This window comes from Barbus barbus (genome assembly GCF_936440315.1).
Source record: "Barbus barbus genome assembly, chromosome: 12".
NCBI lineage: Eukaryota > Metazoa > Chordata > Actinopteri > Cypriniformes > Cyprinidae > Barbus > Barbus barbus.
The window spans coordinates 8794644-8814137 of NC_136740.1; the positions used below are offsets into that span (position 1 = coordinate 8794644).

The 19494-nt window shown below is 39.3% G+C and overlaps 1 protein-coding gene across 4 annotated transcripts in view; it reads left to right on the forward strand.

Moving 5' to 3' along the window:
• The window catches only part of LOC306878374 (growth factor receptor-bound protein 10-like), a 104902-nt gene that overhangs the window by 45448 nt on the left and 39960 nt on the right, over positions 1–19494 (forward strand). For all 4 annotated transcript variants that reach the window (XM_079430691.1, XM_079430689.1, XM_079430690.1 and 1 more), the window contains exons 4-5: positions 15587–15794; positions 17659–17800. In XM_079430691.1, the coding sequence (XP_079286817.1) occupies positions 15587–15794; positions 17659–17800 (350 nt within the window). The remainder of the gene's footprint in view (positions 1–15586; positions 15795–17658; positions 17801–19494) is intronic.

Here is a 19494-nt window from a genome sequence, read left to right on the forward strand (position 1 = left end):
GTCTCACACACTTGGACTTGGGTGGAGGCTATCTGTCGTAGACGCCTTTTATTGTTGGAGACTTGCTCATTAAGTTCAAACTGAGATCTATATTCAGGGCTCTTCCGCTGTAAACACTCCAGCAGTTCAAAGGCTTGATTTGTAAAGACACAGGGTGCCACTCATTAAGCCTCCAACCTAATTGTGCCATACAAAAATACAGAGGCATAATATTTGGAGCATGAGATTTAAGCACAATATCGCCTCAGCATGGGAGGTAGAGCCTGAAGTTTTGTTTTCTTCTGAAAATATGATGTTGTCATTGAGGTAAATGGAGCAGAAATTTTTCATTTAGGACTTCTCAGAGTGCGGCAAAAAAATCCTCACAGCTGTGACTACACTAAACTATTGGCTCTGATCATTTAAAGGCCCTTAGTATTTCATTTGCTGAGTGGTGTTTGTCGAACACAGTTACATACATACATACATACATACACATATATATATATTCTGTTGATTTGTGGATTTTTAACACTGTTTAATAAAGTTTATTCAGAGTTTTATATAAACACTCTTATCACAACTAAATGAATGAATGAAACAAACTAGTTTGTTCCCATGTCTGTTCTTTGACCCTGCAGTTTTCACACTCCATTGAAAACAACAAACTGTGACAACAAAGGTCTTATTTTGGGATGTCGGAATGCAGCTAAGAATAGATGAGAAGCATTTGTACGTCTGATCTCAGATTGAGGCCAGAAATATTCATTGCTGTGTCGAAATCCCATGCAACGTTTACGGCTATGATTTTACAGCTAAAACTTCTCACATTCTTATAATCTTTTAATCGAGTTAAAGCCCACACTCTATTATTTGTTATGAAGTTAACTGGCTTATGAAGTTTACTGAAACTGAGGTGCTTTGTTGAAATGTGACATTGTAGGCTTTTAGCTCAAATGGATTATATTTGATGGGTCTAAGTAAATGTTTTGCTTTCTGGGGTTATTTATCCTCTCTCATGAAAGGAGCATTCAAAACTGAATGGCAATGAAGTTACATTATCAACTATAAGTGTTATTCAGCTTAGGTTTTATTAAAAATGCATGATTTGTATGTATATAAGATTTTGTGTTCTGCATGCAGTCATGCAGTTTTTAGTACGAGCTTTCATACTAAATGGACTATCAGTTTAATTGAGATATTTACTAGTTCTGGGCTTGAAACTGAAAGGCTGGATCGGACCACTGCAGAGTTTTTCAAGGTATTTCTTTGTTGAGGTCAGTGCATCTCCTACACCGCATGGTTCTGATGGACCCTTGGGCAGCAATATCCAGGGCATTGCATTCTTTAGAAGAAAGAGAGGTTTTAGTGTGGTGGGCGGATGGGGCTTATAAGATTATGGAAGGTGAGGTATATGAAACTCTGATTAGATTGATGTTTCCCAAGAACAGGCCCTGATCCCCATTATTGTTTTTCCAGATTTACCCTCTCTCTACTCACACTCTGCTCTTGGACTGCCAGGGGAATTTTTACCCATCATTCTCTCTTTGACTACTTTTACATGCACACCAAAAAAACTGCTTATTGCAAGAAAGCCGTTTAGGACATGAACACGGCATTTAGAAATGAAATTTATGTCATTTACTTACCCTGTCTTTCAAACCTTTATAGCTTCCTTTCTTCTGTGGAATGACAAAAAGGATATTTTAAAGAATTTTGGTAACCAAAGAGTTTTGTAATGAGGGTGAGTAAATGTTGACAGAATTTAGTTTTCGGGTGAACTGTCCCTTTAACCCACATATAGTGTATGCAATACCATCAGTAAACCATTTTCTCTGTACCTTTCTGTTACTTTAGCTATCCCGAGCAAAAGCACACTCTAAAGTTGTGGCCACTTTTCAATTCATATGGCATATCTTCTCATTAGGAATTTTGCAGGAAGGACATGTGAGATGAAAAATTTCCTTTCATGGATTTTACATCGGCTTCAAGTTTGTTGAGCTGTTAACAGTTTTGTCGTGGACTAACTTTAATGGTCACACTTTATTTTAAGGACCAGTTCTCACTATTGACTAACTACAATTAACCATAATCAACTACAATTTTGATACTTTTTGACACTTTTAATGATGTTCTTTTTATCTTTTTTGGAATGTGACAGATCCCATCCCCATTTACTTTATGGTACTGTATATGTTGGAGGATCAGGATCACCCTGCATCTCCATTATCTGTCAAAAACACAACTCCGGTTCATATTTTTGATCCTTCTCCTACTCCTTCTCTATATGAATCTCCCATCCTAACTTCTCTATATGAATCCCACTCCCTCCTTCCCTTCTGTCCACCCCTCCTGTATGGTGCTTATATGAAGGCACTGTATTGTTTGGCCAACTTGGGAATTCTTTAGAGTGCTGACTATATCTTTGAAAAGACTAGCTCCACTGCCTCCTTTCACATGTATACATCCGTGTTTTTTTTGAGGCACATATCTCCCCCCACGGGTCTTCTATGGGACGCTCCTGCCCAAGCGACTCCTCCTTTCTCCTTTTATTACTCTTTGTTCACTCACAATTTGCATGTTAATTGTCACCAGCTGGATGGTCTAATGGTCATAAATATGGTGCTGTAAAACATATTTTAAAACTTTTGCATTTGTCTTTAACAGTCTTTGGCATAACTGAACCAATTTGTCCACTTTGTTTTTGGCAAAGAATCAGCAGCCTCAAAAGTAGATTAGCTTAATGTATTTTGTATTTTGTCACTGTGTCACTGAACCAGATACACTGTGGTAAATTAGCTCATGCACACCAGGGCTTGAAAACAACAAAAAAAGTAAATCGGTTCACTCTGAGCAGAATCGATATTTTAACGTTTCTGTTCCTGCGTTCCTCTGTATTATTACTGTTCCGAAACACTGTTAGAGTAGAAAAAATAACGGTTAATAATAAAAATTTTTTTTTTTTTTTTTGTCTTTGCCTATAATAATAATAATAATAATAAAGTACAGAGTTTTCTTTACACAAAAAGAAAGAAAAAAAAACAGGAAGAGATGGTATCTTACCCCGCTGCGTTTAGTCACAGCCAATACAGCATCATCATTTCTAGATTTGCCTAAATGTAGGCTACTAAACAAAAGAAAATATTTATTAATTCTAAAGACATTAAAGCATTTTTTAAAGATATTTAAAAATGTTTGCTGCATTGTAAAAAAAAATGCTACTTGTATAAAATTGCGTTTTGAGGAAAAAAAAAAAAAAAAAAAACAGGCTAAGTCGCGTCGCATTTTATTAGGCTAGTACATTCAGAAATGATGTAGGCTAAAATGCCGGTAAATCAAAATGTTTACAAATATTATAAACAAAGTTATTAGTTTCTCTCCTCAACAAATCCTCTAAACTTAAGTTTAGCCTATGAGCTATAAAAACGTCAATCCAAAAACAAATTCATTTAAGGTGATACCTACCTCTCTCATTCGGCACAAATCCAAATGTTTCAATATTCACGATCGTATCTGGATGCTAAAATATTATTTAGTCTATTATAGGCTTTGTACTTTCATCGATGTAAAACATCATCCTTCACATCGGCTATATCAGCACAGTGAGGTCACACTAAATGCAAAAGATTGGACAACGGAGCACTGTAACTTTTTATACATTAATTTAACTGTATTTTATTTTGATAATGAACAGGCTGCAATGTTGCAAATATATGTTGTGTCTTTGTGCGAGTGAGGCACCGGCACGATATGGCCATACCAATGCTGGTTGGTTATACAGATGCAAGACATCATTCAAAACTGTCAAGCTTTTGCAAAACAATAAAACTGTAAAGCTTTTGCAAAATAAAGAAAACTACTTTCTGCCATCTCGTTTTCCTTTCTAAGAACTTTGGAATGTGTCACAATGAACCGTAGGCCTAACTCAGCACATTTAAAAAAAAAAAAATTCTTTCATTTCGTTTCGTTAATCTGTGAATGATTTACATGAAATATATTTAGTGTATAGTCATATATTCCTTTTTATGTAAGCCTATGGTTTTATTCCGTTTTCTCCATTCACAGAAGTGCCGCAGGTGCGTAAGATCTGTTGAATCCATCGTACAGTATCTTCAGATAAACTCTAAGGCCATTGCGATTTACCTATGAAGAGTTCACAGCTGAACGCGGGAAGGCATTTCACTTGTTAGATGCGTCAGCGTCATATTTGCATAGTGTACTACTTGAACTCCTGATTGGTTGACAGCAAATTTCAAATATTAAATGGAATGAAAAAATAACGTTATTAACCGGTTAATGGCCATTTAAAATTTTCGATTCTGTTCGGAACTATAAAATTTGATTTTGTTTCTGTTTCTGGTTCTGTTCCAGTCAAAATTTAGTTTGTTTCCGGTTTTCGTTCCTTGAACCGGTTCAGAGCCCTAATGCACACCATTGCTAAAGTGAGTCCATATGGAAATAACTGCCATATCAGGGTATGTTTCGAGCATCACCCTGTAATAATTGTTCGAAATCATTTAATTAGATAAGTATCTAAGTTCCTGTAAATGCCCGTCCCAGATGATCCAATCATAAGTGAGCAGTCAAGATATATTGATATTCTTATTAATGTGTTAACGTGTACTGCTATTAAGGCATAACGTCTCAGGTTACGTATGTAACCATGGTTCCCTGAGAGGGAACGAGACACTGCGTCCTCTAGAGGTCGCTATGGGGAACTCCATCTACGTGACCCGTGTCTGAAGCATATATACAAAAACACCAAATTTTGGCCGGCGACAGCCTATGACGTCACTCCCGGTGCGACCATAGTATAAGAGGGCGCCGGGAGAAAGCATCATCCACTTCTTCGTCTGGAGCGGCATCCGAAGCATGGCCTGAAGTCTAGAGGACGCAGTGTCTCGTTCCCTCTCAGGGAACCATGGTTACATACGTAACCTGAGACGTTCCCTTTTAAGGGAACTTCGAACTGCGTCCTCTAGAGGTCGCTATGGGGAACGATATACCCACGCCGCCATGCTGAGGGGAGTGCATGCCATTCCACAAAGGCGAGCACTAAGCATCAACTCTACCAAAAAGAATAAGGGAGTTGTCCCTGGGATGAATTGACGGCTGTCAGTGACATTATCCCCTTCGGCCAAAGGCCTGAGTTGCATACCCCGGAACTCACATGATAGAGCGCCTGGACCCAGGGTAGAGCTCAAGGCTTGGAATCAGAAAAGGGATTCCTTTAAGGGGATACGACCAAGCGCTTAGAATAGTAACTAAGCCTGGCCTGTCACCCAGGGGCTACTGCTTGCTCCTACAAGAGCTAGCTGAAGGAACTGTATCAACAGATCCTTGGTAGTAGCCCCTGTTCAAGTAGTATCACTGGGGATACATAGGTAGAGTGGGGCCCAAGGTGAAAATGGGCCTAACCGACTCAAAGAATGGGTACGAAGCCGCAGCGCGTAACCCATACCATACAGGATTTTAGAAAAGACTGCAAAACACTCGGTGTGCGATCTTACCACAGCGTGGCTTTCAGAAAGTGCACAAAGACTAGCGTGCACACTTACCATAACATGGATTTGTAAACATCGTTCTTTTCAAATGCTCTGGAGAGAGCAGCATGCTCAAAAGGTGACCCTCTATAGTGAGGGGAGCAAAGCTAGCTCTACCAAGGCAGAGCTCTGGAGAGCGGAGAACTCAACTCTCAGCATGAGAGGAAACTCAGACGCTCAAAAAGGGAGCGGCATGCTCATTGGTGACCCTCTATAACGAGGGGAGCAATGCTAGCTCTACCAAGACAGAGCTCTGGAGAGCGGAGCACTCAACTCTCAGCATGAGAGGATACTCAGCACATACATAAGTAGAGTGGGACCCAAGGTGAGAACCGGGGCCTGACCGACTCAAAGAATGGGTACGAAGCCTCAGCGCGTAACCCATACCATACAGGATTTTAGAAAAGACCGCAAAACACTTGATGTGCGATCTTACCACAGCGTGGCTTTCAGAAAGTGCACAGAGATTAGTGTGCGCACTTACCATAACATGGATTTGCAAATTTTATTCTCCAAATGCTCTGGAGGGAGCAGCATGCTCCTAGGTGACCCTCAATATTGAGGGGAGCAATGCTAGCTCTACCAAGACAGAGCTCTGGAGAGCAGAGAATTTAACTCTCAGCATGAGAGGGAACTTAGACGCTCAGAAGGGAGCGGCATGCTCATAGGTGACCCTCTATAAATAGGGGAACAGTGCTAGCTCTACCAAGAAAGAGCTCTGGAGAGCGGAGAACTTAACTCTCAGCATGAGAGGGAACTCAGACGCTCATAAGGGAGTGGCATGCTCAAAAGTAACCCTCTAAGAGAGGGGAGCAATGCTATCTCGACCAGCAGAGAGAGCTCCTGAGGGAGCAGCATGCTCATAGATGACCCTCTAAAAAGAGGGGAGCAACGCTAGCTCTACCACCAAATATGGATTTTGGAAACCGTACTGTCAGATGCTCTCTGGAGGGAGCAGCACGTTCATAGATGACCCTCTAAAAAGAGGGGAGCAATGCTAGCTCTACCAAGAAAGAGCTCTGGAGAGCGGAGAGCTTAACTCTCAACATGAGAGGGGACTCAGACGCTCAGAAGGGAGCGACACGCTCATAAGCGACCCTCTCAATAAGGGGAGCGATGCCAGCTCAACCAACAAAGAGAGCTCAAAAAGGGAGCAACATGCTCATCAACAACCCTCTAAAGTAAGGAGAGCAATGCTAGCTCGACCAACTATGAGAACAACCTGACAAGGAGGCCTAAAGAAAAGCCTGAGTGCTGAGCTTTCTGAATAACGGAGCTCTGGGAGCGGAGGCTCAACTCTGATAAGAGGAAACTCAAACGCTCAACAGGGAGCGGCATGCTCATAGGCAACCTTCTATAGTGAGGGGAGCAATGCCAGCTCGACCAACAGGGTAGAGCTCGGAGGGGTACAGCAGCAATGAGGAGCAGGTTGTTTAAGTAACAAGTTCTGGGCAAAAAACCTACTACAACAAAGAGGGAACTCACACTTTTTTTCTACCATGGTGAGGCTCAGACTTACTCATGAGGGAGCGGCATGCTCAAAATAACCCTACACATTCTAAGCGAGGGGAGCAACGCTAGCTTGACCTTCAACAAGGGCTCAGGGAAACTGCTCTTAAAACCCTAATAAGGGTGGCAGTTCTAAGCTAAACCTAACATGGCCTCGTTTGAACAACAAAAGGGCCAGACTAGAAAATGCTGCTCCTCAGAGCCAAGCATTGTAATAAAGTAGCTCAGTACCACACCTGATACCACCTGCAGTACTACTTTTTGAATAAAATTGGATCGTACTCCAAAGATCCCGCGCATAAGAACAGACCAGAGGCGAAAAAAGAAGTAGCCTTAGGTCCAGACCATCAGTAAGGTAGGTTCTAAAAACATAGAACCTAACCAAAACATCATAGGTCCGGTGATGTTATGAAAAAATGTGAGCGCAGGAGGTGCTCACCTAACCTCAGTTAGGTGGATTGAACGGAGGTTGCAGGGGAATTAGAGAGGGAAATGAGGGCAGATGTACAGGCCCCCTGAAGGAAAGAGAGATGTCTCAACTCTCACCCTGGCCCGGTTGAGAGCGTTGAGAACGCCTCATCCGGACCACGTCCCTCAGGTTCTGCCTACCTCTCTTCGACCTGCGCTTCCCTGAGGCCCTACCCGGAGGCGGGGGAGGGGCGCGAGTCGCGACACTAGCCTTCTGCACCCATCTTTGATCCTTAGATCTAGATGGGCCAGGACCCCCGCGTTGTTTGGAAAAACCGTTCTTACCTCGTAAATGCACGCTTCAAACAAACCAGTCATTGAAGACGAAGAAGAGGATGATGCTTTCGGATGATGGCGCCCTCTTATACTATGGTCGCACCGGGAGTGACGTCATAGGCTGTCGCCGGCCAAAATTTGGTGTTTTTGTATATATGCTTCAGACACGGGTCACGTAGATGGAGTTCCCCATAGCGACCTCTAGAGGACGCAGTTCGAAGTTCCCTTGAAAGGGAACCAGCTATGTTTAAAGGGGTTAGTTGACCCCACAATGACAATTTTGTCATATTATTTAGTTGCAGATCCCTTGCGCACAATCACAGCAGTGAGTCTGTGACCCATAGACATCACCAGACTCTTGGTCTCATCCTTTGAAATGCTTTTCCCAGCCTTTAATGCAGCCAATTCCAATTGTTTTGGGGAGTTTCTGCCTTTCCTCTCCTCTCCAGCTGGTGAAATTAATATTCAATCGGATTTAAATCTGGAGATTGACTTGGGCAATCTAAGACTTTCCATTTCTTTGCCCTTATAAATTCCTTGACTGAACTGGCAGGGTGTTTTGTGTCATCGTCCTGATGCAATATGAAGCACTTCCCCATGAATCTGGTGGCATTTTCTAGAATATTGGTTGGTAAGATGGTTTTGTACCCTTCCAAATTGATTCTGCTACTGTCATCATACATTAAGTCATCAGTAAAGTTGAGAGGGCCTGTTCCAGAGACAGCCATGCATGCCCATGCCACTACACGACCTCCACCATGCTTTACAGATGATGCTGTATGCTTGGGATCATTGCAGTTCCCTTCCCTGTTTTTTCTCCACATTTTTGCTTTCCCGTCACTTAGATAAAGGTTCATCTTTGTCTCATCAGTCCATAAATACAGTTCCAAAACTCTGCTTTTTTGCAAACTCTAATCTTGCCTTTCTATTTTTGGTGCTGGTCAGAGGTTTGCATTTTGCTGTGTAGCATCTGTAATTCTGTCAAAGTCTCCTGAGGTCAGAGCATCACCCCAGCTTTCTGGAAGTTGTTGGTGATTTTACAGACAAGTCTTTTAGGATTCATTTTCACAGCTTTTATGATTTGTCTGTCATCAACTACTGTTGTTTTCTCAGCCGATCAGGTCGTTGTTGGTTGCTGGTGTCGCTGGTGGTTTCCAAACTCTTGATTTCTCCATGCCCTTTGTTTTTTCTAGTGCTCTAACTGACTTCCTCTTTTCTTTTAGCATCCAAATTGCTTGCTTTTCTCTCAAAGTCAGCTCCCTCGTCTTCATCCTGGTTTGTGTGTGCGAATGCAAGATATAACTGCTACACCACATTCCCTGCTTTTAATATCTGAAGAATTAATGCAACAGGACACAGCTGATCACTTGGAAAGACCTGTGAGGCAACTGTTCCAATACTTATGCTCACATCAGATAGAGGGATGAAACTATAAAAGTGCTGAACTTCTTAGCTGGTAAAACATCTATGTGTTGAATCACCCAATAATAAAATGTAACATTCTGTAGTTTTGTCTCATATTCATCTTTTAATCATATTTGTAAATGTCTTGACTCCACAGCCAACAGAGCAATTTTGTCTTTACTGTTACAATACTGAACGTTTTCCATTCAAGAACTGTGAGTGATTTTTCTTCATCTTTACTGTTGTTTTTTACTATGACATCATAGACAGCGGGAGATCTATTAAGCTGCATTCACGCACGGATCTCTTTTGAAATATAAGAAGTAATGTGGTTTGTCCTGTCCGTTTAATCCCTTAAGACATAACTGGATGTGTTTCAATTTAATTTTGCATCATAAAACCATTTTGAGACGCAAGTACATTAAACCACTTACACAGAGTTTCGCACAGCCGCATGCGCGAGCATCTACACAAACAAAGCATCAGCATTTGAAATTGAAAGCAGCCTTCTGTTAGTGAGGTTATAATATATAAATCCACTGCATTCCAAACCACATAAATGATGACTTTGTAGAGAGCATTTGTAAGGAAAATACCGACGGGCGAGACTGCACACTTCAAGTGTAACATCAAACAAAGCGCGCGTCTCTCACAGCGCATCCTGTGCAATGAAGCTTGTGAATGTTGTTGTAATTCGCTTCAACTTTTCTGAACTTTATGAAAGATTATTTTACGAATGTTTGAGTGGTGTATGTGTGTGAGGAATTGGAAGCTAGCAGAATACGAGTGTTTCTAAAGCAAACTCGGCGTCATCGCACATCTGGTTAAAAACTGAGCCCAGAATCGATCCAGAATCGTTGGAGAGAGGATCGCGATGCATCGATGGATCGATTTTTTCCAAGTACTCTAGAGTGCAATCTGGACGATTGGGGCGTGGCGACACGTGTCGCTCCGTCCACCCCCAATTTCATTGGTTTATAATACAGCAGAGCTTATTGGTGTGTAGAAGTCTGCCCATGAGCATTCTTTTATATACGTTTTTATGAATGATCTACGCTGTTTGGCTGTACTACAGAAATATTAAGTGCTAACAACAGTGATTTTAGTTAGAATCAGTTAGCAAATGTGTTTTTTCTTTTTTTTTTTTTTTTTACTTATGACGAATTAGTTAGATTAAGTTCCTATCAAAAGCTTGGTACATCTCCGAGTACTTCGGGCAGAACAGAGCTGTGTAATATGAGCGGCTCACGAATTTAAGTCTGAGGAACAAATTCTTAATTCGTGGACATGATATAGTCCTACCTATGCTATAAATAGCCTCATCTATGAGAAATATTAATTATGTTTCTGTGTGATGAACGTAAATAGTGGTCCTCAATCTCAACAGGTGGGTTGCACGTTAAATGAAGTCAGATATTATTGCACTTTTCACAGTACACGAAGCAGACATACTTAAACATTGAGCAGTTTTAGCTGGGCGATGTTGATAAAAATGATCCACTGTTTGAGATTTAGCTGTTTTGTATAATGTATATTTATATGTAGCCTATATTCTTTATTTTAGGATCGGTGGATAAGCAAAAAATGATGATGATAATTCACTGTAGTTCAGTAAGACATAGGACAAACCCGCAAATGGTTTTATTTTAAAGAACAACTGCGGTGACAAATAAAACAATAATCCCATAGTCCATCAGCGTGAACTGGGGTTTTATGTGTGGAAAATGGGAATAAAAACCTTGACGAAACAATTTATTTATTTTGCATATAGGCCTATTTTAAATGTTTAGTTTACTAAAACAGCTGTTATTAAATCTGACCTACAGCAAATATTATTATTAATGTGCTTTAGTGCGTATTTATGCAATAAATGTTAATTTTCTCTGCAACATCTTTATTTATACTTTTATACATAGGCTATATGCAAAAATTAAATGACTGGTTTTGTGGCTCAATCCTTTAAAAAGAACCAGGAATCACTGTACTATATTAGGCCTACTGATTTTCGATTTTTAGTGGTTATTATAGTCTTTAATACATAAAAAAATATTAATCACAGAGAATGTCTCTTTTTCTCGTTTAAAGTGCTCATGTACATATTGCATAGATTTACTATTCGATAGTTATGCAGGTCTATATGGCTACAATGATCGAGTGTTAATAATGAATCTAAATTCATCCCGTACACAGATTAGAACAGGCACACACAATGAGGGTGTGGATACAGAAATAATTAGATTTTTAATATCTGATGTCAAGGACACAAGGACATTATTACTGTAAGATAGGAACCTTTAAAAACTGTAAGAGAATCAATATAGGCTCAAATATTTTATTAAGATATAAACAAGGAAACATTGAGCTTGCACATTAGCACTTTATAACCTACAAGTTTGTGACGCATTGAGCAACAGGCTATAACTCGTCTCTTTTTAACAACAACCAAAAACAGTTGTGCTTTAAAACGTAAAATCTGCCGCTTATGTTCGTGTGTGTCCATCTCTAAAGTACAGTAAATTATCATTATTTGCATATAAAATCCCAGTTTAGTGCTGATCCGCAGCCTGCCGATCCTCAAGGAAATAAGAATTAAGCGTTATTCAGCCTGAAGAACCAGGAGGTGCTGTCATTGTAAACAATGCCTTCATCTGACTAAAATTTCCATGGTTATAATAATTAAGATAGACATATGATTCTAGAGTTAGCACGTAATATTTCTGTAATATGGCCAAATCAATTACAAAATCGTACACAAGGGAATGCTCATGCTCGGGTCTACACCAATAAGATTTGCCATGTTATAAACCAATGGAACTGGGGGTGGGCGGAGTGACACGTGTCGCCCCACCTTAATGTGTCGCCCCGCCCCATCGTCCAGGGTGCACTCTGGGGCTACTCATTTAAACCGAAAGAACACAGGTTAAGGTGTTTACATGCTTTACTGGGTAAAAATCGAATTGTGTCGGTTTATGCTCATCTATCTTATGACCATTTTTTTTACTCCCTTTTTTTAAAATGTTCTATAAAATAGCCAACTGACCCCAACCACTTTATTTTCCCGATCCTTTTAAAACAAAATTATTTAATTAGCAAATATTCTATGACTATCTTGCTTGTTGTTTTTTACGGAATATGTATTAAAATAAATGCTCTAGAAACACAGTCAGTGTCCTTCATTGGAATTGACTGGTTCATAAGTTGGATCCCAAGCAGCCATGCACCGGCTCCACCGCTACAAACACTCCAGTGAATAAGTGGCAAAAAAGTTGGCAGAACTCAATTTACCTCAGCCTGGAATTTAAACAGCTCTCTTGACTATAATCAGATTCTGGCGCCGCAGTCTCTACTTTCACAAATACGGTTAGCATTAGTTTATTTCAGATGATTTCCCACACGGTAATAAAACAGTACATTTGATGCAGTGTTCCTATGGCTGCTGAGTCAGTTTGCATTGCGTTCCGCACTTGCTGAATGCTGACCACCGAGTGCAGTCGGCGGAGCTGGAGGAGCTGTTCTACTGAATCATTCATTTCTCAGAGATGTCTGGGATGAGTCCCAGGCCCTCATCATGGCTACCTACCTGAGACATATACAAGATTTAAATGTTCATATTTTCTGTAAAAACAGCATGCTTTTAGAATTCACTTCCTCTATTTTCTGTTTAGAACTGTTTACTTTCCTTATACCTTGAGGAAATGTTGAAGGATTGGTTCATGTATGTGCTGTCTCTCAGGATTTCTCTGGACAACTGACAGTTAAACTTACTTATGTCTGCTTTTGGCTCATCCGTAAAAGACAAATTGCTCTCATCTTAGATCAAAACAGTTACTTTTTTGAAGAATATTCTGGTCTTTTTAATTTAATGTAACTTATGGGGCTGTCAGTACATATGACTCACTATATTCAAAGTCTTCTGGTTCAATCTGACTCACCCGTGGCACATTCATGGGAGTATGTGAGAGTAGTAATCTAGTAGAGGAGAAATCATTCTTTTGAGCTTATTACCAACCTTAAACTTCGAAACAAAGCTGCACAGCTTTTTTAATGATACTTGATACCATATACTGTAGGTTTGGAATGACAAGAATGTGAGTAAATGATGACACACTTTTAATGTTTGAATTAAGTATTCACATAAAGTGAAAGCTTTGTTATTGGGAACTACTGTCAGTGAAACGTGTTGAATTTGATATTCTAACACAGGTTAATCTATGCCTGTAATAGTCTCTTGTCTGTGCTTTACAAATCATCAGGTGTTTTTCTTCCCGGAGTGCCTGCATAACACCCTGTCTGGGACAGTTATTTTCTGAAACATACTCCTGCAGTTATACTGGTGGCATTTTTGAGAATAGACAGTGGATTTGCAAAGTCCAAAAAAGGATCAAATTGGCTCTTTTGGTCAAAAAAAGAAAAAAAGAAAAAAAAGATGCCAAGTACAGATTGAATTTGTTCTGTGTAAATTGCTTTGATTGTTTTAGCACCCTCTGCTGGATATACAAACAAAATGTTTCTTTAAATGTAAGTGTTTCCTTTACAGCAGGTTATACTGTTAAAGGAATAATTTACACACACACACACACACACGTTTGTTTTTGTGAAAAGTGGAGGAGCTGTTATATACCATAGGCGTAATGATTTTTATACTGTATAAACTGTATGTGCTATTGCCCTACACCAACCCTACACCTAAACCTACCCCTCACAGGAAACTGTGCATCTCAAAAAAAAAAAAAAATATATATACAACAACCTCACTCTGTATGATTTATAAGTGTTTTGAAAAATGGGGGCATGGGGTAATGTCCTCATAAGTCACCTTCTCCTTCTAATACCTGTCATACCCATGTCATTATACAAATGTATGTCCTCATTTGTCTCACACACACACACACACCCACACACACACACACACACAAAACACACACACAGACACACACACACACACACACACACACACACACACACAAAGTGTTAATACATTTTTACTGATCCCCAAATAATTCCAAACCTGACCAGGCTAAATTTTGAGTAATGTCTGATTTGACAGCAAATAAATAGGTGCAAAAATTAAACAAAATAAACTAAAAATTCAATAAAAATAAATCAATCAATCAATTTTGGGACATGATGTGGTCAGAACTGTTAACAGGTAGAGTGGATTATTATCAATCAACAAACAGAATGTTTATCACTCACGGCTTCAGGAGATTCCGAACATAATTATTCATTTCAAGATATTTTTAAGATATCAAGCTTTAAAGCTCCAGTCTCCATTCATTGTAATCACATGGAATTAAGTGACAAGAATGTATGTGAACTTGCCCTTTAAATGACTGAGTTTATGAGTTTAGATATAAAAGTAGAGTTAGAATTAACTTCAGTGCACATATTTAAATGGACTTATTCAGCACTAAAACAGAACTGCATCATGTTTGATCTTTGCCAGAAATTTGGTTTAGAGTGCCATTTTGTCATGCTGTTAAGCCATGTTCAATTAAAATAACCCGTCAATCACAACTCTCTCTAGAGCAATAGACCAGTTTGAGTTTTAAAAGATAGTCTGGGTTCAAACAGGGGACAGTGAGCATATCCCAAACATGCAGTATGAAAACAAAATTGTAGCAATTTTTTTTTATCAATACTAATGTTATATTTGTGTATTTTATTTTATTTTGTTTTATTTTATTTTTATATAATTTATAATTCACACCCAAGACCTTTGTCCCTTTTACCCCATGGCGTGGCTTCACTCTCAACCTCCCCACTGTGCTAAAGCCTGAGTGTGTGAATGTATCTCAGCTCTCCAGGATCTCTAAGTAGAGAAGGGGCTTACCTGTCTCTATTAATACATCAGCTGATCATCTGATTATCTGATGGGTTTTCAGAAAAAGGTCTTTCAGAGGGCACAGGTACACACAGGGTGCCAAGTAAAGCACAGAATAAAAGTAAAAATAAAATAAAAATAGGTGCATGTATTAGTTCAGATACTATTTAAAAGTTGTCTTAGAGTGTGAGGCTGCACTACAAGATGTGAGTGTATTAAATTGCCCTCTAGTGGTGTAATCACATAATGCATCATAAATTGTGCCAGTCAAAGAAGCCTTTTGCTTAATACTATCTTACAAACATGATAAAATACCAAGTATAGTAAAATGATTGTGACCTGAAACAACTGTTGTCCATATCAATGCTCAGTGCCTGCGAAAAAAATAAAAAAATAAATTAATATTGTAATCACACAGATGGCACATTATAAATTTGCTTGATACAACATCCTTCTAGTGAACATTTTCTTGTCTGAAAAAATGAAACTAATTAACTAACAGACTTGATATTTAGTATATATTATATCTGATAGTATTTAGTATAATTGACGTGCTTTTTCTTCCTATTTCTCTCCCTGCCAGAAGATGATGTGGATCTGGAGGCTCTGGTGAATGCCATGAACTCATCCTTTGAGAGTCTGCACACTTCTTGCAGTGTGCAGACAGAATCCACTCCACTGCTGCACAACGGCCAGCCGCACAGCTCTGCCACCTATCAAACAGAGGCTCAACCCACCTCCCCACACCAGAGACTGCGCCGGTCCCAGCCTATGCACATCCTCGCTGTCAGGTGAAAACCCTGTACATATATACCCACACAAACACACACTGTGGACCCAAAAAGGATTTGGAATCTAAAGCCACATGCGTGAGTGTCATTATATTAGACAACAAAACATCAAAGTGGTGTTTATTTTAAAGAAAGGTAGCACCCTTTCAAAGCAAGATGTTTAACATTAACTCTTTCCCCACCATTGACCGAATTTTCCAAAATTTATGTGACAACGCTTCCCCGTCATTTGACAGAACTTTCTGTGTTTTCACTGCTGTATGGTAGGAGGCTCTAGTACACATCTTCTGAATGAGTACTAATTCTCTGGATGAAACGCAGGCAAAGAAGAAGCAGAAACAGGCAATCGGGTATTTAAGCAAATACATATGTAAAATAAAGTAGAGGCCCTGTTCTTTTAACATATCTTATAACATATCGCATGTTCTCATAGTCATACAACAAAATTCTGGGGACCATAAAAACTTTGTGAAAATTATTAAAGGGGTCATGAACTGAGAAACCAAAATTTTTTTAAATAAAAGAGGTCAATGTACTATAAAAACATCCTGTAAGTTTCAGAACTCCGAACTTTCTTGTTAATCTGAAAACAGCTAATATTGAAGCCAGTCTACCAAAACAACAGCTTGTGGAATGTTCTACTCCATGATGTAATAGCATGGACCTCCGCAGAGGAAGATCAACACCTGCTTCTACATCGCTACCTTTTTAGCCACGCCCACCCATTTGTGCATGTAGTGTTTATGAGAGAGGCGAACACACAGGTCTACGCAGAAACCAAATGATAAAGATGCTCCGAAGACAACAAGATGCTGTGCAGAGCCAAATTGGAAAAAAATAGGACAGAAAATTGACTATTACTTCTAAATTATGATGTTTTTTTAATGTAAAAAATCTTGATAACATTATGAGGGGATCTCAGAGAACAATGCAAAATAAAAAAACAGAGGCAGTTCATGACTGAAAAAAATGCTGGCTGGCTGTTAACTTAAAAAAAAAAAAAACACTGACAAGGAAATAGTTAAGAAGTCAATTGGTTTGCGATTATAAAATAATCGATATAGAGTTCAAAATGTAGTTAAACATTAAGAGAGCATGTTCCTAGTGACTTAATTCATAAACTAAAAATCACCTTGGGAACAGTTGCTCAGAATTCACTATGAAAACTGATCAGAAATGTGAAGTTAGTTAGTAAAGGTGTTAGTTTGCAGATGATACTTGCTTTGACATTGAGTTATTTTACAGCAAAATTCTGACATTTTTAATTGTAGCGTGCAGTAAATGTCCAAATATTTTTGGAAGGCATTTTATATAAACAGCACATTTTGCTCAAAGAAATAACGAAAGTAGTGTAAATTACATTACAACTTAAAAAAAAAAAAGAAAATTCCAGAACAACACTACAATCTTTTTCAGCTTCGCTTTCTTTGTCTCCATCAAGAGTTGCGCTCCTGTTATTCCATTGCTCTGTTGTACTGAAACCTCTGAGAATAAATGGTTTCCATTTGGTGAGCATGTTTTTCCCTCTCAGCTGTGGATCAGAGCAGGAAGTTGAGCATAACGAGCTCGTGAACGAGGGTTCACTCAAGCAAAGGTTCATTCAGAGGTTACCGTTCAGACTTCAGCTCTGAATTCCATATCACACACTCCCTCATGCTCTCAAATCTAAGGCATTAATGTCTGTGTGTGTTTCAGTTTTTCTCTGAAGTCCCCACTTCAAAAGGACTCCCCAACTACTGACTTAAAAAAAAATGGCCCTAAATGCTAATGTTGCCACCAACCATTCTAGGCTGACAGTAATACCCTTGCGCATTTCATGTCTGTAATATAACCCTAAATCTGAGACTTTACTTTATTCCTCCAGAAGACTTCAGGAAGAGGAGCAACAGTATCGAACATCCTCTCTACCTGCCATCCCCAACCCATTTCCTGAGCTCTGCAGCCCTGCGAGTTCCCCTACGCTCACCTCTGGCTCCTTACCTCAGTGTCAACCCTCAGGCAAATATGTAAGAGACCCTTTGTTCTTATTCCTCTCTCTCTCGAAGGAATAGTTTACTCAAAAATGGAAATTCTGACATTATTTACTTGCCCCCATGTCTTTCCAACCCAGCATAATTTTCTTTCTTCCATGGAACACAAAAGGATAAATTCTGAAGAATATCTGTAGAACTCATTTTCATAAAGCATTAGTTCATACTGACTACAGTCATGCTTCAGAAACCACGAATCAGCAGAGAAGTAGTCCAAAAAGAACCATAATAGTAGTCCAAAAGAACTTCTGATGCATATGATGGCTTAGTGTCATTGGCTTTAGTTTGGTGCATCAAAGTGTTTTATTTGAATTGATTTATTTTATGGGGAGGAGGGGGGGGGGGGGGGCAACTGGTGTCAGTATGGACTGTCATTTATGGAAAAGAGTTGCAGGAAGTTTCTTAAAAAATGTCATTCCTTCTGTGTTCCGTGGAGAAATTAACAGCACATTAGTGTTGGGTAAAAAGTGACAGATGCCATTTCTGTGTGAGTTATTCCATCTTTATGTATGGTTATTTAGTGTTACTTTGAAAGGCTTCTCAAAGATTTTTTATTAAATTTGTAAATGTTACTGTTAGGATAACAGGGTTGTTGATGTAATTTCGAACGTGCTGAATTGCAGGTCAGTGTGGTGTATTGCTTTAACATGTGTCTAGACACTGGTTTCCCAAGAAATGTGTCACTTCCTCTACAGTGTGACTCATATATTCTTACAGTAAGTCACTTTCAGTAGTAATAAAAAGTTATGTCCACATGTATGTCCCCTACGACATAATCATGTCTTCATCCAAAATGAAAAAAAAAAAAATCTTTTGGGGAATTTATAAAGGACTTATAGCCGTTAATGGGATAGGACAGATGAGAAGTGGCAAGAAAATACTGCAAAAAGAGAAAGAGGTGTGATCAGAAAATGATGGAAGTCAGATATGAACTCAAACTACCTACATATAAGGACCACCATGTAACTTATCTGAGCAAATGCCATATGCACCACAATGCTATATGTGTGCATGTGAAGAGTTCAGATGCAAAAGCCTCTAAATGCCGTTTCTTTTAAAATGAGCATTTTTATCAGGTCCCTATATTTATTTTCAATTATTTCACTTTAATTGCGTAGAAAAGGACCTACATATTGCCATTAGAATACATTTACTGAACCTAAACATAGCAGCCAGATAAAAATGCTCATTTTAGATGAAAATTTCAGATAGCACTTAGAGGCTTTTGCGTCTGAACTCTTCATGTGTGTCTGTAATGATGTACTGACACCTGTATGCATTTGTATACATTGTATGGATCTCTGTGTGTGAGCATCTGTTTTGTGCGTGCGTGTACTGTATATATAGCTATCTCTGGACCCCTGGCTGTCACGTGTGAGCTGACTGAGGCCTTGATATATTCCTGGAAAGCCTTGTCATTGCTCCAGACTAACCACCTCCATATGGGGCCACGGTCTGTTACCGTAACACGGCCCCCATGTTACCGTAAAAATCGCTACAGACATTAATCAATTACTCTAATCCCTCTCTCTTTACTTTTATTGTCCTGTGGATGGAACCCAGTAGGGGTCTAAGTGCTAGAGAAGTCTTTTGGTCTGTCCAAAAGAGAAAACAACCTGGAAGAATGCCTGGAAGTCATTTAAAACAGCTGACAAATCATCAGTTACTGA